The 25,005-nt window shown below is 41.9% G+C and overlaps 1 protein-coding gene across 4 annotated transcripts in view; it reads left to right on the top strand.

Annotated features, from left to right (window-relative positions):
* Positions 1 to 25,005, top strand: part of agap1 (ArfGAP with GTPase domain, ankyrin repeat and PH domain 1) — a 786,550-nt gene that overhangs the window by 526,899 nt on the left and 234,646 nt on the right. For 2 of the 4 annotated variants that reach the window (XM_069934384.1, XM_069934382.1), the window contains exon 12: positions 22,911 to 23,072. The exons of the other annotated variants lie outside the window; for them this stretch is intronic. In XM_069934384.1, coding sequence (XP_069790485.1) covers positions 22,911 to 23,072 — 162 coding nt within the window. The remainder of the gene's footprint in view (positions 1 to 22,910; positions 23,073 to 25,005) is intronic. 4 annotated transcript variants of the gene reach the window in all.

Genomic DNA, 25,005 nt, shown 5'->3' on the forward strand with positions numbered 1-25,005 from the left:
TGGATCTAGTTTTGGGTAATGAACCTGGTCAGGTGGCAGACCTCTCAGAGGGGCAACCTTTTGGTGAGAGGGCAACAGCTCCCTTAGCTTCAGCATAGCTATGGATAAGGATAAAAGCAGACAAAATGGGTAAGTGTTTAATTGGGGAAGGGCTAATTATGATGGGATGAGGCAGGAACTAGTGAGAGTAAATTGGAAACAGATGTTCAAGGATGAAAGCACGGACGTAATGTGGAGGAGTCTTAGGGATCAATTGTGTTGGGTTCAGGATAGGTTTGTCCCACTGAGACACGGAAAATGGTAGAAAAAGGGAACCATGGCTGACGAAGCAAGTGAGGCAGCTAGTCAAGAGGAAGTGTGGAAGCATACATTAGACATAGGAAACAGGAAGGGCTCGTGAGAAGTATATGGCAGCCAGGAAGGACTTAAGAAAGGACTTAGGAGAGCTCAAAGTGGACATGAGAAGGCCTTGGCATGTAGGATTAAGGAGAACCCCAAGATGTTCTATGCGTATGTGAAGAACAGAAGGATGATGGGGATGAAGGTGGGGCCGCTAAAGGATAAAGGAGGCAACATAGTCCTGGAGGCAGAGGAGGATGAGGAGGTCCTAAATGAATACTTGGCTTCAGTTTTCACAAGTGAAAAGGACATTAATGAGGGAGAAGTCAGAATAGAACAGGTTTGTGTACTGGACACTGTGGAAATTAAGGAAGAGGAAGTGTTAAATTTTCTTAAAAACATTGAGATTGATAAGTCCCCAAGACTGGATGCAATATACCACAAATTGCTGAAGGAAATGAGGGAAAAGATAGCTGAGGCAGTAGGTATAATCGTTGAGTCCTCTTTGGCCATAGGGGAGATACTGGGGGATGGGAGAATGGCAAATATGGTCTCCTTATTTAAAAAAAGGTGATAAGGAGAATCCTTGGAATTATAGACTCTTGAGTCTTATGTCAGTGGTGGGTGGTGGGTAAACTATTGGAGAGGATTCTTTTTTTATATAATTTTTTATTTTTCACACTGTGAACCATATCAACCAAAATATATACAAACGTTTCTCATTAAATATACACAGTGGCATTTTCTCCCTTTTTTTCCTCCCTACCTTCCCTCCCCCTTCACACCCCCCTCCAAATCCAATAAATATTAAACATATACAATACAATAAAACCATTCAACAATGTCATCACACAATGAAAAATAAACAAGAAAAATGTGTCATCTACTTTTACACACTGGATCAAGCCATTTTGTCTTCTTATCATTTTAGCGGGTGGAGGTCCAAGGCAAGCCCTCTCTATTATGTTCCATGTATGGTTCCCAAATTTGTTCAAATAATCTGACTTTAATTTTTAAATTATATGTTATTTTTTCCAATGGAATACATTTATTCATTTCCATGTACCATTGCTGTATTCTCAGGCTCTCTTCCATTTTCCAAGTTGACATTATACATTTTTTTGCTCCCGCTAAGGCTATCATATTAAATCTTTTTTGTGCTTTATCCAATTTGAGGCCTAATTCCTTACTTCTTATATTACTTAGAAGAAAAATCTCTGGATTTTTTGGTATGTTATTTTTTGTGATTTTATTTAATATCTGATTTAGATATTCCCAAAACATTTTCACATTCTCAGATGCCCAAATTGCATGTACTGTTGTTCCCATTTTCTTCTTACAGCAAAAACATCTATTTAATAATGTTGGATCCCAATGTTCTAAGTTTTCCTGCAATTTCTTTATTAGTGGCTGATAATTTAGTTTGTACAGGTGGCTTATGTTATTATCTATCCTAATACCTAGGTATCGGATTCCTTGTGTTTGCCATTTAAATGGTGATTCTTTTTTAAATTCTGTATAATTTGCGTTACTCATTGGCATTGCTTCACTTTTATTTGTGTTGATCTTGTACCCTGATATTTCTCTATACTCCTTCAATTTCTTATGTAATTCTTTTATTGATATTTCTGGTTCTGTTAAGTATACTATGATGTCATCTGCAAATAAACTGATTTTATACTCCTCCTCCTTTATTTTTATCCCTTTTATTTTATTTTCTGTTCTTATCAGTTCTGCCAATGGTTCTATTGCTAAAGTGAACAATGAGGGGGATAATGGACACCCCTGTCTAGTTGACCTACTTAATTTAAATTGGTTCAATACATAACCATTTACTGTTACTTTCGCCAATAGTAATGCTTTAATCCAATATATTTTTCTGGTAGAGTGAACCTCTGTAATACTTTAAATAAATAATTCCATTCTACTCTGTCAAAGGCTTTTTCTGTGTCTAAAGCAATAACCACTGTTGGCTTCTTATTTCCTTGAACTGCATGAATTAGATTAATAAGTTTACAGACATTATCCGCTGTTCGTCTTTTCTTAATAAATCCAGTTTTATCTTTACTATTTTTGGTACACAATCGGCCAATCTGTTTGCTAATAATTTCACTATTATCTTATAATCTGAATTAAATAGAGATATTGGTCTATATGATGCTGGTGTTAGTGGATCATTCCCCGTCTTTGGTATTACTGTAATTAATGCTGTCTTACATGAATCTGGCAAGTTTTGTGTTTCTTCCATCTGGTTCATTACTTCCAGGAGAGGAGGAATTAATAACTCTTTAAATGTTTTATAGAATTCTATTGGGAATCCATCCTCTCCAGGTGTTTTATTGTTCGGCAGCTTTTTTTAATATATCCTGTACTTTCTCTATTTCAAATGGTTTTATCAGTTTGTTTTGTTCCTCTTCTTGCAATTTTGGCAGTTCAATTTTAGCTAAAAACTCTTCTATTTTATCATCTTTCCCCTCATTCTCAGTTTGGTATAATTGTTCATAAAATTCTTTAAAGTTCTCATTAATCTCTCTTGGGTTATATGTAATTTGTTTGTCCTTTTTCCTTGATGCCAAAACAGTTCTTTGAGCTTGTTCTGTTTTAAGTTGCCAGGCTAATATTTTATGTGTTTTTTCTCCCAGTTCATAATACTTTTGCTTTATTTTCATTATGTTCTTCTCCACCTTGTACGTTTGTAATGTTTCGTATTTTATTTTCTGTCCGCCAATTCTCTTCTTTTTGTTATATCATCCCTTGTTGCTAGTTCCTTTTCTATACTTACTTTCTCCCTTTCCAACTGTTCTATTTTCCGATTATAGTCCTTTTTCATCTTAGTTACATAACTTATTATCTGCTCTCTAATGAAAGCTTTCATTGCATCCCATAATATAAATTTGTCTTTCACTGATTCCGTATTTATTTCAAAGTACATTTTAATTTGGCGCTCAATAAATTCTCTAAATTCCTGTCTTTAAAGTAGCATGGAGTTTAACCTCCATAAATCTTCGTCCGCGAAGCCAAGCCAAAGATATGTTCTTGGTGGGATGTCCTCCAGTTCTATTGCTAATATCAGGGGTGAATGATCAGATAGCAATCTAGCTTTATATTCAGTTTTCCTAACTCTCCCTTGAATATGGACCGACAACAAAAACATATCAATCCTCGAGTATGTTTTATGCCTACTTGACTAATATGAGTATTCCTTCTCCCTTGGGTGCTGCCTCCTCCATATATCCATGTTTCATTTCCTGCATTGATTTAACCATAAATTTGGCCACTTTATTCTTTTTGCTAGTCCTTTGTCCAGTTTTATCCAACATTGGATCCAAATTATGGTTAAAATTCCCTCCCATCAATATATTTCCTTGTGTATCTACAATCTTCAAAAAAATATCTTGCATAAACTTTTGATTCTCCTCATTAGGTATATATATATTGAGCAAATTCTGAATATATCTAACACTTTATCATTACATACCTCCCTGCTGGATCTATTATTTCCTCCTCTATTTTGATTGGTACATTTTTATTAAATAATATAGCTACACCTCTAGCTTTTGTATTATATGATGCTGCCGCAACATGTCCTACCCAGTCTCTCTTTAATTTGTTATGTTCCACTTCAGTTAGATGCATTTCCTGCACAAATGCTATATCTATTTTTTTCTTTTTTTGAATAAATTTAATAGCCTCTTCCTTTTAATTTGGTTATGTATTCCATTAATGTTCAATGTGGCCATCTCATATCCTGTTTACACCTCATTTCCGCTTCCTCACCACCACCATCCCCCTTTTCCCCATTTTCATCTCTCAGTTTTCCCTTTTTAAACTCAATGTATGACAACACATTTAAAACATAAAATACTCCAACAACTCCCACATCCAATATTCCCTTAACCCCAAATATCACCCCCCCCTCTCTGAGATGCCCCTTATCCCTCGCTGGGCCACCACAACTCCCCTTTCCATTTCGATTGCGAACCTGCTCGCAAGTGTCAACTGATTTCACAGTGACGGTTATTCTCTCCCCCCCCCACCCCCCTCCAGAAAACACTTTTTTTTACACACATGTAACAGTTCTCCCATTTTTCCCCCTTACTTCCTTCCTTCTTTAGTTCTTTACATATACATTGTTTTTATATTTTATCATTGTTCTTCATTCTTATTACATCTCTCCTTCTGTCCTGCAAGCGTTCTGCAAATTCTTGTGCTTCCTCCGGATCAGAGAACAGTCTATTTTGCTCCCCAGGGATAAATATTTTAAGCACAGCTGGATGTCTTAACATGAATTTATAACCTTTTTTCCATGGGATCGATTTTGCTGTATTAAACTCCTTCCTCTTCTTTAAGAGTTCAAAACTTATGTCTGGGTAAAAAAATATTTTTTGACCCTTGTTTTCCAATGGTTTATTGTTTTCTCTAATTTTATTCCTTGCCCGCTCAACTATATTTTCTCTTGTCGTATATCTCAAAAAGTTTATTAAAACGGATCTTGGTTTTTGATGTGTCTGTGGTTTCTGAGCTAGTGCTCTGTGTGCCCTTTCTATTTCCATTCCTTCCTGCATTTCTGTCATTCCCAGGACCTACGGGATCCATTCTTTTATAAATTCCTTCATATCTGTGCCTTCTTCATCTTCCTTTTGGCCCACTATTTTTATGTTGTTTCGCCTACTATAATTTTCCAACATATCAATTTTCTGAGCTAACAACTCTTGTGTCTCTTAATTTTTATCACTTTCTTCCAATTTTCATCTTAAGTCATTTACTTCCATTTCTATAGCCGTTTCTCATTCTTCCACATTTTCTATTCTTTTCCCTATCTTTGTCATGACTAGCTCTAATCTTTGCATTTTATTTTTTGTTCTTTTCATTTTTTTAAAAAATTGCATTAAATTCTAATTTCAACCATTCTTTTAATGCTCTCATTTGTTCTTCAAAGAGACCTTATCTATATTCTGTCCATCTGTTTTACCTTCTATCTCTCTGAAGATCTTGGTCTGTGTTTGTGTCTTCTTCTTTTCTTCTTTGTATCTGTGTCTCTTCTGATTTTTCTGATGAATAGCTTGCCTCATTTTGTTGGGTCTGTTCTTGCTTGGCCTCATGCTGTTGGTCCTCTTTTTCTGAGCTGCTCATCTGTCGAGCCTCCTGCTGCTGCTCCTCTTTCCGTTCACCCTGTCGACTTTCTTTCTCACCTGGTACTTCACTCCCTCTCCTGCCGCTTTCTTCATCTTCCAGCTGAGAGCCCTGGTGTCGGGCATCCTTCAGCTGGTCACGCTGTGGTTGCCCGCTCCTCGGTTGAGCCCCCCTCCCGTTGGTGTTTTCTTTTACCTTAGATTGCGCAGTTGCACACTTTTGTTTGGCTCAGAGTGCCATTTTTGCAGTCCACCGGTCGGGGGGTCGCGACTCCGCGGGGCCATCACCAACCTCGGAGATCGGGTGCTCTTCTCCACCATGGCTCCCTGTTCCTTCGTGCAGGTAAGGCCTTCTCCTTTCTTTTCCGGTGTCTTTTCTTTTTTTTCCCGTTGTTTTTACTTTTTCCTTGTTAGGTGCCATTTTCTTTCTCTTCTCTGCAACTTTATCTTTTACTTTTATATTTTATATTTATTGAACTTTATCTTTTCTTAACTTTTTTTCTTCTTTTCTGGAGAGGGCTGGTTTTACCCTACTGGCCACTACTCCATCACGTGACTCCTCGAGAGGATTCTTTAGGATAGGATCTATAAGCATTTGGAGAAGTACAGTCTAACAGTCTACTCAAGGATAGTCATCATGGCTCAAGGGAAGGTTGTGCCTCACAAGCCTAATTTAGTTTTTTGAGGAGGTAACAAAAGAAATTGATGAGGGTAGGACGGTAGATGTGGTCTATGTGGATTTTAGCAAGGCATTTGACAAGGAGAGACTTGTTCAGAAAGTTACGAGGCATGGGATCCATGGAACTTTGGTTGTGTCGATTAAAAATTGGCTTGCAAGTAGAAAGCAAAGAGTAGAAGTGGAAGGAAAGTTTTCTGCCTGGAGGTCGGTGACTAGTGGGGTGGCACAGTTGGCATAGTCGTTAGTGCAACACCTTTACAGCGCCAACAATCAGGACTGGGGTTCGAATCCACGCTGTCTGTAAGGAGGTTGTGCGTAATCTCTCCATATCCGCATGGGTTTTTCCCGGGGGCTCCGGTTTCCTCTTACCATTCAAAATGTTGTAAGTCAATTGGATGTAAATATTGGGCAGCACGGACTGAAATGGCCTGATACTTTAAAAAATAATTAGTGACTTTTATAAATTAGTGAATTTTATAAATTACCTGGATGAAGAGGCGGAAGGAGGGGTCAGTAAGTTTGCAGATGATAAGAAAGTTAGAGGAGTTGTGGATGGAGCTTAAGGTTGTCAAAAGTTACAAGATGATATGGACAAGATGCAGAGTTGGGAAGAGAAGTAGCAGATGGATTTCAATCTGCATAAGTGTGAGGTGATGCATTTCCGAAGGACAAGCTAGAAGGCTGAGTACTTCAGAGCGTGGATGAACAGAGGGACCTTGGGTCCAAATCCATACATCCGAGGAGATTTACCAGGATGTTGCCTGGATTGTAAAATGTCTTATGAGGCAAGGTTAGCAGAGCTGGGACTTTTCTCTTTGAAGTGTAGAGGGATGAGAGGAGACTTGATAGAAGTCTACAAGATTATGAGAGGCATAGATTGAGTGGGCAGACAGCATTTGTTTCCCAGGGCAGGAATAGCAAGCACCAGAGGACGTGTACAAAGAAAAGGGAGGGAAGTTTACGGAGACATCAGGGATACGTTTTTAATGCAGAGAGATGTGGTTGTCTGGAATGCCTTGCCAGGGATGGTAGACGAGCACATAGATGGAAGAAAAATAGAGGGTTATGGCATAGGGAGGGTTTAGTACATTTTTAAAAAGAATATACGGTCGGCAAACCATCAAGGGGCCAAGGGTCTGGACTGTGCTGTAGTGTTCTATGTTCTAAACAATATACATGCAGGACAGCTAATCATTTGTACAAATAAATAAATATTGTTTCATAAATATGAGTCTCGGATGGTTAGTGTGAGCAGTTCTTTGGTCATTCAGCATTCTCACTGCCCGAGGGAAGAAGCTGTTCCTCAGCCTGGTGGTCCTGCCTCTGATACTCCTGTATCACTTCCCTGATGGGAGCAGCTGAAAGATGCTGTGAGTGAGGTGTCGTCAATGATTTTACATGCACTTTTCAGACAATGATCCCGGTAAATCAGAACAATGGTGGGGAGGGAGACTCCCATGATCCTCTCTGCCATTCTTCTAGTCCTGTGGATTGACCTCTGATCTATTTCTCTGCAGCAACCATACCACACTGTGTTGCAGCCATCTAGGACACTCTTGATAGAACTCCTGTAGAAGGATGACATAATGGTGGCAGGAAGTCTTGCCCGCTTCAGTCTTCTCAGGAACTGCAGTCGCTGTTGCACCTTCCTGACAAGTTAGGAGATGCTGAGTATCCACGATAGGTCACTTGTTAAGTGAACTCCAAGGAACTTGGTGCTCTCCACGTTCGGAGTTGTTGATGAGAAGTAGAGGGTGGTCATTCCTGGTCCTCCTGAAGTCCACAATCATCTTCTTTGTCTTGTTGACATTGTGACTCAGGTTGTTATTCTCACACCATAATCACAAGATTTTTCACCTCTTCTCTGTGGTGCAACTAATCCTTGTTGCTGATGAGACCAACTACTGTTGTGTCATCTGCAAACTTGATGACTTTACTTTCCAGGATTGGCAGGGCATCTAACACACTGCCCAAAGCCACCCAGCAGTAATTGGCAATTGTGATGTGCAGCCCCTAGGTGGGCCAGAACAAGCCCTGACTACAAAACAACCGAGAATTCTGACAGCCATCTAAATCATGCCCCAAGCTTAACTCTGTCAAACTTATCAAGAATGTCCCTGATATTCAGAAATATTCAAAACTATTAAATAAATATTTTATGAATTTCTTTTTTAAAATTAAAATAATTGAAAATCATTTTTTAAAAATTAAACCGAAAAAGTTATAGAATGTGTAGGTCTCTGTAACCAAACACCGGTGAAGATCAAAGACCCAACCTTGGTGGTTCTTGCACTGAGAAATGCTGTCAGTCCCAGCCCAGCAAGTTCTGTCTGGCAAGTAACAAGAACGTAACCCTTTATCATAATGCAGGGGTTAGGGGAAGGGCAGGGGAGAGATGTGTGGATGCAGATGACTCCTCTTGTAGTTAGGGTCATAATATCTACAGCAAACTTTGAGAATCCTTGAATCACTTGTATTCTTGCATGCTATTTCTATAGACCACTCCTGTTGCAAATAAGTCCTTGTTAACTTGATACCTTAATCCAATTAATATAACTAAACTGCTCTCTGAAAGCTGCCATTGGTGGCCAAGTTATTGGCATGCTCCTCGCATGAGATTTTGGGTTCAAACTCCACTCCAATGTTGTTCTTCCAATTTGCGGGTGGCCGCAACTTGGCAGTATGAGACCATAGGTAGACGTGTCAGTGTGGCAATGGGGTACGGAACGGAAGTCATACAAAAGGATGCTGTGACATTATTTCAATGTAGAACATAGGAGTTCTCTTTGTTCTGGTAATATTCTTCATTATTTAAATGTATTGACGTTGCTGCTTGTGGACTTTTCTATTTTATATTGGTTTAATAGTACATCTCAAATATACCTTCATATCAGTTATAAAGTAACAATGTTGCATTTTTTCTCTAAAAAAATCCATGCATTTGTGTGAACATATTCAAGTTGTCAATCAGACAGCATCCACAGCAGAGAGAAACACTGAAAACAATTCTGAAGACCCTATTTCAGAAATCAGCTACCTAATACCCCTTTAAAAGTTGTGATAGATTCTGCTTCAGAGACAGTTTCTTTCACGACAATCCAAATTTCAACCACCATCTAAAGACATTTTGTTCCATGCACGTTTAAATCTCTGTCCTCTGCCACCATTTAACTTCTTAACCACTCATGACAAAGTTAGCAACAAACTGCTGGAGGAATTCAGTGGGACGGCAACATCCACAGGTAGATTTTTGTTATCAAGACCAAGATTTTTTAAAAGGGGGAAATTACATAAAAATAAATTACAAGAGGGTGATCAAGGGTCCTGGAGGTGAAGGGGTTCTGGACTAAAGTGTCAGAGGTGGAGAGATAGGTAGAGAGAGAGAGACCACTGGGAAGGCAAGAAAAGTGAAGGAGAAAGGAAAGAGGGGGAAAAATTACATACAGGAGCAGACAAACAAGAGATGGAAGCAGTGGAACCAAATGAGGGTGGGAGTTACCTAAAATTAGAAAAATCAATATTCAAGCTGTTAGGGTTAAGGAGGAATAGCTTTTAGCTACAACACAGTAGAAGCCGATTCCTGCCATTTAAACCCGTGCCTCACACCCAAATTAACCTACAACCCCATACGTTTTGGAGGTGGGAGGAACCGGAGCTCCCATAGGAAACCCCCACAGACATGGGCATGCCAATAACTCCTTACAGATAGCGCTGGATTCAAACCTGTGTTGTTGCCACTGTAATACCATCATGCTAACTGCTACGTTAACTCTGCCTCCAAAATACGAAGCATTGTTGCTCAAGTTTACGACTGGTCTCACCCTGACAGCAGATTCCGCTGATTACCTGAGCCTTTCAACATGTCTAGTCAGCAATGAAATGCTTTTATGGTATTATTGCTGTTATCATTAGAAAACATGGCTGACGATCCTTGCCTAGAAGTATCAATGACTGGGCCATCTTTCAATTGAGGAATAAAAATTATTTCAGGCACTGAGATTAATAACTCCACTCAAAAGTGCTTGAGAAACTCAGCAGGTCACACACCATTGACAGGTTGCCCTTTGCTTTGTGTGGGTGCTCTTTTGTGCATTGTATGACCACCCCAGCATCTGCAGGCTTTCCTGTTGCACTTTATAATCACTCCTCAGCTCCTTTGAAGCACTGAATTCCAAATGAGTAAATGTTGTGACAGTTTGTCTGTCTGATTACATTTCTGACAGTGCTGTAGTCACCCCCAGTCCCACACAGGAGTGTCAGCTTGGATCATTGTGTCCAAGTCTCTGTGTTATTTAATATTCCCAGCACAAGTGGTTCAACTCAACCAAATGATACCAGCAACACACAATCTGCTGGAGAAAAAACAGTGGGTTGCGCAGCATTAATGGGAGAAAAATACTAGTCGACAATTTGGGTCGGAACGCTTCGTCAAGACTAAGAGAGCAGAGCAGCAATGGCCAGTATAATGGGGACAGGGTGGGAGGGTTTGGTCAGAGGCCAGTTAGGGGATTGGTAAACCAGGGATGGATAAAATATGATGGACAGAGGCAGTTGACTGGCAGGTGCCAGATAGGGGGAGAGAGGCAAGAGAAACAGGTGAAAAATGAGTCATACAAAGCAGAGGAGGGTGATCCATAGAGGCAGAGGCTGAAAGTTGGTGGAATCTGATGAGAAGGTGGCAATGGTGATATATTGAGAGTTGTTGGGGAAGGATAGATGGGGCAAAATGGACCTGGAGGTTTGGGGGGTGGAGGAAAGGTGGGTGGTGGGAGTGGAAGCCCAAAAGGGGCAGAATGGGAGAACAGAAGAAGTTGCTTGGAAGAAGAGAGAGGGGTTTGTTTACCTGAAATTGGAAGGTTCAATATTTGAACCACTGGGCTGTAGGCTGCTGGTGTTTTTGCTCCATGGAGTGTCCTCTTGCAGAGAGCACACACCCCTTTCCACCTGCCCATTCCTATCTCCATCTTCCACTCAATGCATCGCTGCTCGTTGCCTTCACTTACTCCTGTGGTAAGTGAATTCTGCTAGATGGCTGGATTTTTTTTCCACTTGTAATGTGATGGTTTATTAATTGTCTCCTTCCCCAGTGCCTTCTGTGTGTTTTCAGTAATTCAAGGAAATTTATTGACATGCTCTCAACCCTCTTTGCCTTTTCCTAGTTACCTATCTTCTTTGTTGACTGTGACCTCTTTGGGCCTTTACTGTTGAAATTTAGAAGACAAGGGTTGATCCAATCATTGTATAAAATTCTTACAAGGCTGATGTGGCAGATGCAGAATCTAGAACCAGCAGTCATAATTAAGAATGGGAGACCATTTATTTCATAGAAAGTTGGGAAAGAGAGAAGAATTTTTTTTTGTGAGAGGGGGAGAGATGGATTGGATTAGAGAATATGTGTGATAGGGTGAGACTGGGGTTGCTGTGTGGCTGTCTTGTTACTTGGGCAGTTAGAGGGTGACAAAGAAGAGCAGTGTGTTGCAGTAGCTGGTCTGGGTATAATAATGAAGAGGAGAGGGGGGGGGATGAAACAGTAAAAAGACTAGAACTGAGCTAAAATCAAATTGGAACAAAAATGGCAAGTTCTGATTTGAATTTGACAAGTTATTAGAAGTTGGAAAAACGGTCCTAGGCAAATATAACAGTTGATACCGAACTGTTCTCATCAGCGGATGGTTTGAGTTCCAAGGAGAAAGAATGTAAACGGTTGGGCAAAGGTTACAGTGATGATGTGAAGAAAGATAGCAAAACAGAGGCAGAAGTTATAACATGGAGCTCTCTGGGAGGGTGGGGAAGGCAGATGTCAGACCATTCAGAGGGAATTGAGGAACTATGGGAAAGAGTGGGGGAATGGGACTATGGGAATTGACCTCTTTAATGCCCATTCAACCGATGAGTTATTCAGACTAATTCCTGTGGTTATTGTTCATGAGCATTTGACTGACAGTCACTCCTTCATGTGTTTTGACAACGGCATTGTGTCACAGGAATGTGTTTTGGGGGCTGAAGGTGTCATGCTTCAAGAATATGGCATGGGGCACCATTACGCCTTTGATAATTTAACCCAATGTGCTCTAAACTTGAGCTGCAGCCTCTCCCAGCTGAACAATGCGGCTGATCCATATCATCGAAGATGTTGCCTTTTGACTCTCACAGACCTGACCAACCATGAGGTGCGTTACTCCTGCATGAGCCACCAGATCAAACAACACTGTGGGCAGGCTGGTCTCTGAACACTGCAGAACTCATAGAACACCACAGCACACAAACAGACCCTTCAGCCCATCCAGTGTGTGTTGAACTATTTTTCTGCCTTGTTTCATTGACCTGCATCATGGACCATATCCTTCTGTTCCCCTCTCATCCATGAACCCGTCCAAATTTTTCTTAAATGTCAAAATTGAGCCTGCATTCACCTCATTAGCTGGCAGCTCGTTCCACACTCTCATCACTATCTGCATGAAGAAGTAACCCCTAATGTTCCATTTAAATATTTCACCTTTCACCCTTAACCCCTGTCCTCTAATTCTTATCTCACCTGACCTAAGTAGAAAATGCCTGCTTTCATTTACTATATCTCCACCCCTCATAATTCTAAAAACTCCATCAAACTTCCACTCATTCTCCGACACTCCAAGGAATAAAGTCCTAACCTGTTTAAATTTTCCCTGTAATTCAGCTCCTCAAATCCCAGCAACTTCCTTGTAAAATTTCTCTGCCCGCTTTCAATCATTAATATATTTTCTGTCATTAGGTACCAAAACTACACACAATACTCCAAATTTGGCCTCACCAAAGTCTTAGACAGCTTCACCATAACATTCCAACTTCTGCTCTCAATACTTTGATTTATGAAGGCCAATATGCCAAAATCTCACTCTCTGACCCTCTGAGGCCACTTTCAGGGAATTATGTATCTGTATTCCCAGATCTCTCTGGAGTTTGTAGGGATTTCCCACCTCTGAAGGTAACAACATCCTGACATTGTAGCCACAACAACTTATGTGATAGAGCCAGTGTGTTCAACATTTGGTGATCTCCTGAATGTAACACAATGCAGTCCATGGTTGATCCTGCCAACATTATAATGCAGCTCTACGTTAACCACATCTGCTTGTGTCTTATCCTTTATGGAATTCATGGGATACGATTATTCCACTGGATTGATTCTTTGAAGTGAGGTCACAGTTCCTGATTTGACTCATCCTTACACCATTGGAAACGATTTACTTCCACCAATGAAGGAGAGAGACAGTATGTGCAGAATCAGGTAGCAGGCCAGTGGAGAGGTATCAGTGCATTAGTGGTAATGGCATGTTAAGGGTTCTGAACGACCCTACAGCCTGCCCATTTTTCAGGATTACGTCCAGGCCTGTGTGTTGTTAGACTGGGAGCATGGGAAAGGTGGCCAAGTTTTGGGATACTGCCCCCCCCGCCCCCCCCAGGGCATTAAGTTCATCATAAATAGTAACAACGGGATTTTAACTTGAAAATGTAAATTATATGTAACAGAGGGTGATACTGATTTACCACTTATCAAGAATTTACATCAATGCAAATGGTGTGTTTAAATGTAGTTCTGTGTATAGTTTGTGTTTTGTTGTGTTGTCTTTTGAATAAAATTTTGTTTTAAAAAAAGTGGTGGTGCAGAAGTCACAGTCTACAATCCTGGGAAAATGGAGAGAGATATAGATAGGTCAAGTGAGTGGGCAAAAGTCTGGCAGATGGATACAATGTTGTCAAATGTGACATTATCCACTTTAGAAGGAAAAATGGAAGATCAGAATATTATTTAAATGGCAGGTGACGTGCAGAAGGACTTGGGAGTGCTTGTGCATGAATCACAAATGGTTATTTTGCAGGTTCAGCAGGCTGTCAAGAAGGCATATGGAACATTGGCCTTCATTACTAGATGGATTGAATTTAAGAGCAGGGAGTTTATGCTGCAACTGTACAAGGTACTGGCGAGACCGTATCTAGAGTACTGCATGCTGTTCTGGTCTTACTTGAGGGAGAACATACTGGCTTTGGAGGTGGTGTAATGGAGCTTCACCAGAAGTTTCACCAGAAACATATGAAATTATGAAAGGCATAGATAAGATAGAGAAAGGTAAGTTGTTCTCATTAGTTGGGAAGACCAGAACTAGGGGACATATCCTCAAGATTCATGGTAGTAGATTTAGGACAGAGATGAGGAGGGACTGCTTTTCCAAGAGAGTGGAGGATCTGTGGAATTCGCTGACCATTGAAGCAGTGGAAGCGACCCCAGTAAATATATTGAAGACAAGCTTATTTAGATTTCTACATACAGTAGTAAGAGAATTAAGGGATATGATGAAAAGGCCGATAGGTGGAGATGAGCCTCTCAACAGATCACCCATTATCACTTTGAATGGCGGAGCAGGCTTGATGGGCCAGATGGCCTATTTTTGCTCCTATTTCTTATGTTCTTATGATTTAAATGGCAAAAAAAGCAACAAAAATAAGTGGTCATGGCATCAAGAGAGGGTGGTGAATTAGGTAGGTGGTCTAGGTGAAGGCAAGTGAAGAGATATTCTCCATCCCAGTGACCTACAAGTCCATAAACTCCAAAAGCAGGAGATGCAAGTCCTGCTACAAGCTCTTGATCTGCACTGTTGACCATCCCTCTGCCTACATCGATGCTGAGGTTCTCCAGCAGATTGATTTTTGCTCTAGATTTCAGTACCTGTGTTCTCTGCTGTCTCGAAGTCCGTGAATTTCTGGTGCATGTCGAGGTGGTTGAAGTGAAAGAAGGGAAGGATTCGATGAAATGTGCAGTGGGCATCTGCAGGTACCTGCAGGCGATGGTGTTCCCCCTACACGTGCGACACTGGTGGAAGAGCTGCAGAGCATGGAAACAGGCCCTTCGACCCAACCTGCATAAGCTGACCCAAATGTCCCACCCACATCAGGCCCACCTGCCTGCCTTTAGCCCATATCCCTCTAAACCCATCCTATCCATGTATTCGATCAAATGTTTCTTGAACATTGCAACAGTACCTGTCTCAACCATCTCCAGCAGACCATTCCAAACACCCACCACCCTCTGTGCAAAAAAAACGTTACCCCTCACATTCCTGTTAAGTCTCTACTCCTCTCCTTAAAACAATGTCCTCTAGTTACCAATTCCCCTACTCTGGGCAAAAGACTCTGCGTTCACCCGATTTGTTCCTCTCACATGTACATCTCCATGAGATTATCCCTCATCCTCCTGCCTTCCAAGGAATAAAGCCCTAGCCTGCTCAACTGTAACTCAGGCCCCCTTCCTGAGCACATCCTCATAAATCTTCTCTACACCCTCTTGTCTTAACAATATCTCACCAGCAGCACGATGACTTAAAATGGAACAAAATACTCTGTATGGGGCTTAACCAATGTTTTATTCAATGACAATATAAACCTCTCAAATTCAGTATACAATACTGTACTCCATGCCAAAAGCCTTTTTCCCACCCTATTTACCTGTAAAGCCACTATCAAAGTCCTATGTACTTGTAATCTTTGATCCTTCTGCTCTGCAACCCTCCCCAGATCCCTAATATTCACTGTGTGGGTCCTACTACCTCGTCCTCCCAAAATACAACACCTCACATTTCTCTCTATCAACTGTTCCTCTATCCACCTGCCCACCCAATCCAGATCCTGCTACAATATTTAGCAACCACCTTCACTGTCTCCAATACCAGATACCAGCAAACTTGTTGATCATGCCATGTATGTTTTCATCTAAATCATTGATGTGGATGACAATCAGCAGTGGGCCTAGCATTGAATCCTGAGGCACACCACTAGTCCTAGTTTCCTCCATGCAGCCTATTCTGCTCTCTCACACTTTGGATCCCAAGCAGCTTTGCTGAAATCCATGTACCGTAGGTAGAATTCTTGGAGTTGGTGTGAGCTCAATGTGGTAGAATTGCTATCCTAGTCTTCAGCTCAGCAACATTAACTTAAAGCTATTACAGCACCAGTGACCCAGGTTTGAAACTGCTGGTATCTATAAGAAGTTCATACATTCTCTCCGTATCTGTGATTGTTTCTTCTGGGTGTTCAGGGCTTGTAGTTTAATTGATCACAGGGATGTATTTGGCCGGCGCGGGCTTGTGAGCCAAAAGGGTCTGTTACCATGCTGTGCCTTTAACTTTAAGAGTTACATTGACGAGTTAAATTAAGTAATGTGGTAAGAAAATTTAATCCATTGTCTACATTTGTGTATAAATATATGAGATTCCATTGAAAATTATATATTATATTTTTTCTAATAAGGCACCCTGAATATCATTGTCAGGCCCCAAGGTGCTACCTAGAAGAGTAAGTTGGACACAAGTGGACACTGGGCCATATAAAATTAATGCTGAAAGATACAAAAAAGCACTCAGTCAACGTGATTGGCACTAATAACAACCTCTCACTCAATGTCACCAAAACCAAGGAGTTAACTTGAGGAATGGAAAACCAGAGGTGTGCAATCCAGTGATCATTAGGGGATCAGAGGGGAAGAGGGTGGGCAAATTTAAATTCTTTGGAGTCACTCTCTCAGAGGAACTTTCCTGGACCCACTGCACTAATGGCATGTGAAGAAAGCATGTCAGTGCCTCTACTGCCTTAGGAGTTTTCAGAGGTTCAGTGTGACATCAGAAATCTTGAGAAACTTCTTCAGATGTGTGGTCAAAAATGTGCTGACCAGCTGCATCATAGCCTGGTATGGGACTAAAATACCTCTGAGCAGAAAGCTCTGCAAAAGGTAGTGAATGCAGCCCAGAACAACACAGGCAAAGCTTTCCTCACAATCAAGAATATCTACATGGAACGCTGCTGTCAGAGAGCATCAGGAATCATCAAGGATCCACACCACCCAGCACATGCTCTGTTCTTGCTGCTGCCATTAGGAGAGTAGTATAAGTGCCACAGGACTTGTACCACAAATTCAGGACAGTTGTAACCCCTCCACCATCAAGTCTTACACCACAGACTCAATCAGAGACTCATTTAAGGACTCTTGCTTTGCACATTATTTATTACTGAATATTAATTTTTTTGTGTATTGCACAGCCAGTTTATTTACATTTCTTTTTTATTTACATTTTTCTCTTTTGTATATGTATCTTTTTCTTGAGTACAGTTTCCGCTAGTAGAAATTCTGCCTGGCCCACAGGGAAAAGAATCTCAGGGTTGAATGTGATGTACTCTGATAATAAATATTGAACTTTATTTTAAGAACACTCTTAAAGGATGTCTATAAAATGTCAGAGAGCAACGAGACAAGAGGAGCAAATGGAGATCAATGCTTGGATTCAGTTCTCAGCGAAGCATTGGTATCAATAACCTTACTGAGGAATTGTGGTGCAGGAGAATTTTCAATGTTTTTCTGATGCTCAGTTCTCTTTAGACTCTCTGTATGGTATTATGTTTGCAAGTATTGTAAAATTGAAGGCTTGAGTGTCTGTGGCGCCCATGCTGCTGTCGAATCATGCAAAGTGGTCAGGTAATTGTTGCTGTTTCAACTGGGGATGGTCAGAGGAAGAGGAGAGAGAAGAAAAGGTGAGAACAGTGCTTCAGACAGCTCCAAGAAAAGTTCAGAGAACAAAACAAAGGACTCTACATCACCTTTGTTGACCTCACCAAAGCCTTCGACACCGTGAGCAGGAAAGGGCTTTGGCAAATACTAGAGCGCATCGGATGCCCCCCAAAGTTCCTCAACATGGTTATCCAACTGCACGAAAACCAACAAGGTCGGGTCAGATACAGCAATGAGCTCTCTGAACCCTTCTCCATTAACAATGGCGTGAAGCAAGGCTGTGTTCTCGCTCCAACCCTCTTTTCAATCTTCTTCAGCATGATGCTGAACCAAGCCATGAAAGACCTCAACAATGAAGACGCTGTTTACATCCGGTACCGCACGGATGGCAGTCTCTTCAATCTGAGGTGCCTGCAAGCTCACACCAAGACACAAGAGAAACTTGTCCGTGAACTACTCTTTGCAGATGATACCGCTTTAGTTGCCCATTCAGAGCTCTTCAGCGCTTGACGTCCTATTTTGCGGAAACTGCCAAAATGTTTGGCCTGGAAGTCAGCCTGAAGAAAACGGAGGTCCTCCATCAGCCAGCTCCCCACCATGACTACCAGCCCCCCCACATCTCCATCGGGCACACAAAACTCAAAACGGTCAACCAGTTTACCTATCTCGGCTGCACCATTTCATCAGATGCAAGGAGCGACAACGAGATAGACAACAGACTCGCCAAGGCAAATAGCGCCTTTGGAAGACTACACAAAAGAGTCTGGAAAAGCAACCAACTGAAAAACCTCACAAATATAAGCATATACAGAGCCGTTGTCATACCCACACTCCTGTTCGGCTCCGAATCATGGGTCCTCTACCGGCATCACCTACGGCTCCTAGAACGCTTCCACCAGCGTTGTCTCCGCTCCATCCTCAACATTCATTGGAGCGCCTTCATCCCTAACATCGAAGTACTCGAGATGGCAGAGGCCGACAGCATCGAGTCCACGCTGCTGAAGATCCAGCTGCGCTGGGTGGGTCACGTCTCCAGAATGGAGGACCATCGCCTTCCCAAGATCGTGTTATATGGCGAGCTCTCCACTGGCCACCGTGACAGAGGTGCACCAAAGAAGAGGTACAAGGACTGCCTAAAGAAATCTCTTGGTGCCTGCCACATTGACCACCGCCAGTGTGCTGATATCGCCTCAAACCGTACATCTTGGCGCCTCACAGTTCGGCGAGCAGCAACCTCCTTTGAAGAAGACCGCAGAACCCACCTCACTAACAAAAGACAAAGGAGGAAAAACCCAACACCCAACCCCAACCAACCAATTTTCCGCTGCAACCGTGTCTGCCTGTCCCGCATCGGACTTGTCAGCCACAAACGAGCCTGCAGCTGACGTGGACATTTACCCCCTCCATAAATCTTCGTCCGCGAAGCCAAGCCAAAGAAAGAAAGAGATAGGTGTAACAAATCTAAGAGCTTATCACAGGAGTTTAAAAATGTAGCTCAAACTCCAGTCTAGAGAAATGCTTTTTGTCAGCTTGTATATGTATTGTCAGATGATAATAAACAAGCTTTTCTAATTCATTTGCTCAGTACTGACCTTAACCTGTAGACGGCACGGTCACATCTGCCTGTCAGATTGCACCTCATGCTTCAGTCAGGACAATGACGCCACTATCAGGTCTAATGTTTCCCAGATGGACTCTGACTTCATCACTCTGGATATCTTCCCCCCCCCCCCCCCCCCCACCCACCCAAACTCAGAAACAGGCCATATCTACGAATCTCCTCCTTAGGGTACACAAGTAGATATATCCCATTATTTCAACCTGTTGATCTTGATTCCAGGAATCATTCTTTCTCCCCCCATCCACGGCCTTTCTTTCTACATCCAAGACACTTCTGATTCTATTGGCCTCTTTTTGTTCCAATTTCTTGGCCACTATTCTTGTCTTTTCCATTTATTTATCTATTTTTAAGATTTAAGCATACAGCACGGTAACAGCTCCTTCCGGCCCATATGCCCATGCACAACAAATACACCAGTTAACCTACAATTTTCTTACGATTTTGAAGGGTGAGAGGAAACTGGAGCACCTGGGGGAGAAACCATGCAGACACAGGTAGAACATACAAAATCCCTGCAGACAACGCCAGATTCAAACCTGGGTTCCAGGTTTATGTAAAAACAGAAAATGCTGGAAACACTCAGAAAGTTATACACAACCTGTGGAGAGCAACAGCAAGGCAGACTATACAAATAAAACCGAGCCAAAATGACCAGTGATAGACATAACCAGTTCAGACACAGGAGAACATGACAAGCAAGCTGCCTAAAAGATATAGTATTCAACATTGGGGGCTAAAGACTGCAGTGAACCCGAATTTTCATCGTGGATCTTCATTCCTGCTGCACTCTAAGTCAAGTTTATTGTCATCTGATTGTACAAGTACAACCCGATGAAACAGCTTTCTCCGGTCCTCAGTGCAAAAACATGCAGACACACAACCAAACATAACACACATACAAAAAAATAATACATATGCAGGACAAATATTATATCTAAATAAATAAATGTTGTTTTGTACAGATGAGTCTCGGGTGGTTAATGTGAGCAGATCCTTTGACCATTCAGCAATCTCACTGCCTGTGGGAAAAAGCTGTTCCTAAGTTTTGTAATACTGGCTTTGATACTCCTGTATCTCTTCCCCGATGGGAGCAGCTGAAAGATGTGTGCAAGGTGGAAGGAGTCCTCAATGATGTTGCATGTCCTTTTCAGACAACGGTCCCAGTAGATCATATTGATGGGGAAGGAGACTTTAGTGATCCTCTCTTACTGTCCTGTGGATTGACCTTCGATCCATTTCTCTGCTGTGATGTAGTTGGCCAGGACACTCTCGATAGAGCTTCTATTACAAGGTTGTCATAATGGTAGCTGGTAGCCTTGCCCACTTCAGTCTTCACAGGAAGTGCAGTTGCGCCTTCCTGACAAGTGAGGAGATGTTGAGTGTCCATAATAGGTCACTAGTTAAGTGAACTCCAAGGAATTTGGTGCTCTCTACTACAGAGTTGTTGATGTGTAATAGAGGGTGGTCATTGCTGGTCCTCCTGAAGTCCACGATTATCTCCTTTATCTTGTCCACATTGAGACTGAGGTGGTTACTCTTGCATTATTTCATGAGATTTTCCACCTCTTCTCTGTAGTGTGTCTCATTGTTGTGGCTGATGAGGCCAACTAATGTTGTGTCATCTGCAAACTTGATGACACTGTTGGAGCTGGATATGGCGGTGCAGTCATGGGTCAGTAGCGTGAACAGGAGTGGGCTGAACACACAGCCCTGACGGTGCTCGATATTCTGCTAACGACCTGGACCGACTGGTCTTTCCATTAGGAAGTCCAGGATCCAGTTACAGAGAGGGGTGTGGAGTCGCAGTGAGGACAGCTTCTCCACCAGTCTCTGGGGAATGATCATATTAAATGCTGAGTTGAAGTCACTGTCTGGTGTCTGAGGCGTCGTTCTCCAGGTGGGCAGGACAGAATGAAGCAACAAGGCTTTAGCATCGACTGCGGAACAGCTTCTATAGGTGAATTGAAATGGGTCCAGCGTCTCTGGGACGTGTGCTTTGATGCTTTCCATCACCAGACCTTTGAAGCATTTCATAATAGTGGAAGTCAGTGCACAGGGTTGAAGTCATTTAGGACTGTTATTATCGTCCTCGGGTACTGGGATGATGGTGGCTGTCCTGGACCCTGCAGGAATGATGGACTGCTGCAGTGAGGTGTTGAAGATGTCCGTGAAAACCTCTGTCAATTGGTCTGTGCAGTCCTTCAGTACCCAACGAGATATGTTGTATGGTCCCACCATCTTGTGTGGGTTCACCTTAGATAGCGGTCTCCTCACCTCGGCTGCATCTGTGTGGGGGGCCCATTCATCAGGGGGGGCATGGAACTTTCTTTGGGATCATCCTGTTCTTCTCATCAAACCGTGCATCGAAGGTGTTCAGTCTGTCCTGAAGGAGGCGTCATTGTCCTTAATTCGCAAGGTGATCCATAATAGTCTTGATCCCTTGCCACGTGTCTGTGGATCTTCTATGCATAGCCATTCTTTCCCTTCCAGATTGCACTGGAGAGTTCAGCCCTGGCTGATCTTAGTGTCATCTTATACCTTGTCATGAACTCTGTATCCAACCATGGTTTCTGGTTAGCCTTGGTTGTGAAGTATTTGATCTCGGTGACATCCTCAATGCATTTGCTGATATAGCCAGTCACTGAGCTTTTCCCATACAGTTCATGGTTCTGATTTGTGCAAATCCAATTTGTCATCAATGATCTTAGCCCAGTGAAACATGCAAGGTGCTTCATAGGAACAATTCTCAGAAACCAAAATTGGACACTGAGCCACTTTGGACAAGTAGGACATTCTGAGGAGATTCCACTGTCCAGGAATGCAAAAGCTCCAGAGGTAATGATGTCCATCATACGCTCTGACTTGCCAACCATTGAATGCGTCTAGGTGAAGCACTAGCTCAAGAAGGCAGCCGACATCAGAACAAATTCATCACCCTGGTCACAACCTCTTTTCTTCAGACGGAAGGTACAGAAGCCTGAAGACCAGCACCTCAAGTTTCAAGAACAGGTTTCCAACAGCTATCAGGCCCTTGTTACACCACAGGAGGACTGTCTCTATCATTGCTAAGTCACTTTCTTTACACGAGGGTAACCATGCCTGTTTATGAACTATCTTTTTGCTTTTATTATCTCTTTTTAATTCAGTTATAGTTATTGTGGTCGTTATTTTTAAGAAGATTTTGTGTTTTGTTTTATCTAAGTATGTGTTCAGCTGCAGCAAGAATTTTGGAGCATAAGTGTTATTATCAAGTAGCACAAAGCCTGGGGAGAGTTTAATGAGCAAGAAAGAGATAGTGAGGTTAAACAGGAGGCCCCAGCTCTTGTGCCCAAGATGCCTGCCTCTGCGACATTTTTGAAGACCCATTATACGTCAGATGTCAGAATTGAATAAAAATTGTTCATAACATGTCCATTGCAAGCTGGCAGCAGATGTTTGGATGAGCCATAGTTTACCGACGTGCAGAGCCTCTGTTATTGAATCCTTTCCCACGCTGTTGGGTGACGATGGGACAATGCCAGGAGTAATTATGCCAGTGTGATGTATCTGTGAGAAGATGACGTTTCTAAGATTCAATGACCCGGCGTATTTTCTCTCCGCCCTCAGGCAACGTAACCCCCACAGGCTCGGCATCGCAGATGGCAAGTGGAATCAGTCTGGTGTCCTTCAACAGCCGTCCGGAGGGCATGCACCAGCGCTCTTACTCTGTGTCCAGTGCCGATCAGTGGAGTGAAGCCACAGTCATTGCCAACTCTGGCATCAGCAGTGGTAAGCAAGTCTATCAGAGTAGGCTTCTCTGTGATTGACTGAGAGCTAGTGTGAGAGTTGGTTGCATAGTGCAGCAATTGAACATAATTTGAGAATGCAGAACTTGTCCTAAATGTGGAATAAGTTCAAGTTTATTATTCATTTGACTGTACATGCACAACCAGATGAATCAGTGTTTCTTCGGACCATGGTGCACACATATACAATACACAGCAATCACCTATATACAGAAACATAAAGATATAAAATAAATATATATTAATATTTTTGAATAATTTACTTGGGTACAGTAAAATCTGTTCATCAACCTCACAGCCTAGGGGAAGAAATTATTTCCCAGCCTGGCAGTCCTGATTTTGATACTCTTCCACCTCCTTCCTGATGATAGCCGGATGAGATACTGTGTGATGGATGGAAAGGATCCTCAATAATTATTACAGCTCTGTTTAAGCAATGCTCTTGGTGAAAATACCAGTTATCTTCTTTTAATATTTCTTTGTATTGACTTCCGGTCCGATGCTTTGCTGCTACCATATCACCCAATGATGCAGCCAGACAGGACATTTTCATTTGTACTCCTGAAAAATGTTGTCAAGATGGCAGACAGTAAGGAGCCTTGCCCTCCTCAATCTCCTGAGGAAGTGTAGGTACTGCAGCTAATAAGGAGGGGCCTTTATTCACACTAAATTTAAATCATGCTGTGAGTACTCTTAAACAGGTGAACAAGGATATACAAGTGGACCTCTTTCCCTCACAGCATGTGGGTCTCATTAGCAAGGCCCTTGACTATTGCCCATCCTTAATTGTCCTTGGCGTCAGTGGTTTTCCTTGTTCATTTTGATCTTGGTGAACAGTCAACTGAATGACTCTTGGTCTTGAGTCAGATGCCATGCAAATCGTCTGAGGATTGCAGATTTTCTTGCTGAATGGACCATCAGTAAACCAGATGTGGTAATTTTGCACTTACAATTGCTGATACCAGGTCCTTTTCACAGATTTAATAAATTAATTGACTTTAAATTTTCCAGTAGCTTTGGAACTTCCCGTATCAGTTCAGATATCTGGATTGCCCATCCAAAGTTCAGATTTAATATCAGAGTACACACATAACATCATGTACAACCCAGAGATTCTTTTTCCTGCGAGCTAGACGGAATTTCTACTTATCGGTAGTGCAATAAAAAAGGTACACAAGAAAAGATACTTATTCAAAAGAGAGAAATGTAAATAAGAAGGAAGTCCAAATACAGAAAATGATATTCAATACTAAATGAAGTGCAAAGTAAGAGACCTTAAATGAGTTTGATGGTGGAGAAAGAGCAGCTGTTCCTGAATCTGGCGGTGTGAGTGGCACCCATACATTTTTCCTGTTGGCAACAGTGAGAACAGAGCATGTGCTGGGTGATGCACATCCTTGATAATTGCTGCTGCTCTCCGACAGCACTGTTCCATGTAATGTCCAATCATGTAACTGGCACGATTTTGTATCCTCGACTTTTTTTAAGATTTAAGCATTTTAAGTGATCAAATACCAGGGCCTTTTGATCTGTTGCCTTTGGCAAGTTTTAAAGGAGGAAAGCACATTTAGCATTTAATTTAGAGAGCAATTCAGCTGGTCGTCTATGCTGGCTCTTTGACAACCCAATCCAATTATTAGGCCAATTCCACAGCCCTGCATCTCCTTCTCCCTCAGTATTTCTCCTGATCTTTTCTGAATGTTACAGTTCTATCTGCTTCAAAAATTCTTTTAACTGGTTCAGAAATGTTGGTAATGATGCAGGACAGGGAGTATTTGTGAACGAAAGATCTCAGGTTGGGGGGGAGAAAAAGCTGTGATATTCACCTGTTTTTTTTAAACAACTTTCTGCTGGATCAGTGTTCAGGAAAACTCTGAGTTTGTCTTCTTTCTGCCAGGTCTTGGTTCAAGACCGGA

Source organism: Narcine bancroftii, chromosome 4, assembly GCF_036971445.1.
Source record: "Narcine bancroftii isolate sNarBan1 chromosome 4, sNarBan1.hap1, whole genome shotgun sequence".
Classification (NCBI taxonomy): Eukaryota; Metazoa; Chordata; class Chondrichthyes; order Torpediniformes; family Narcinidae; genus Narcine; species Narcine bancroftii.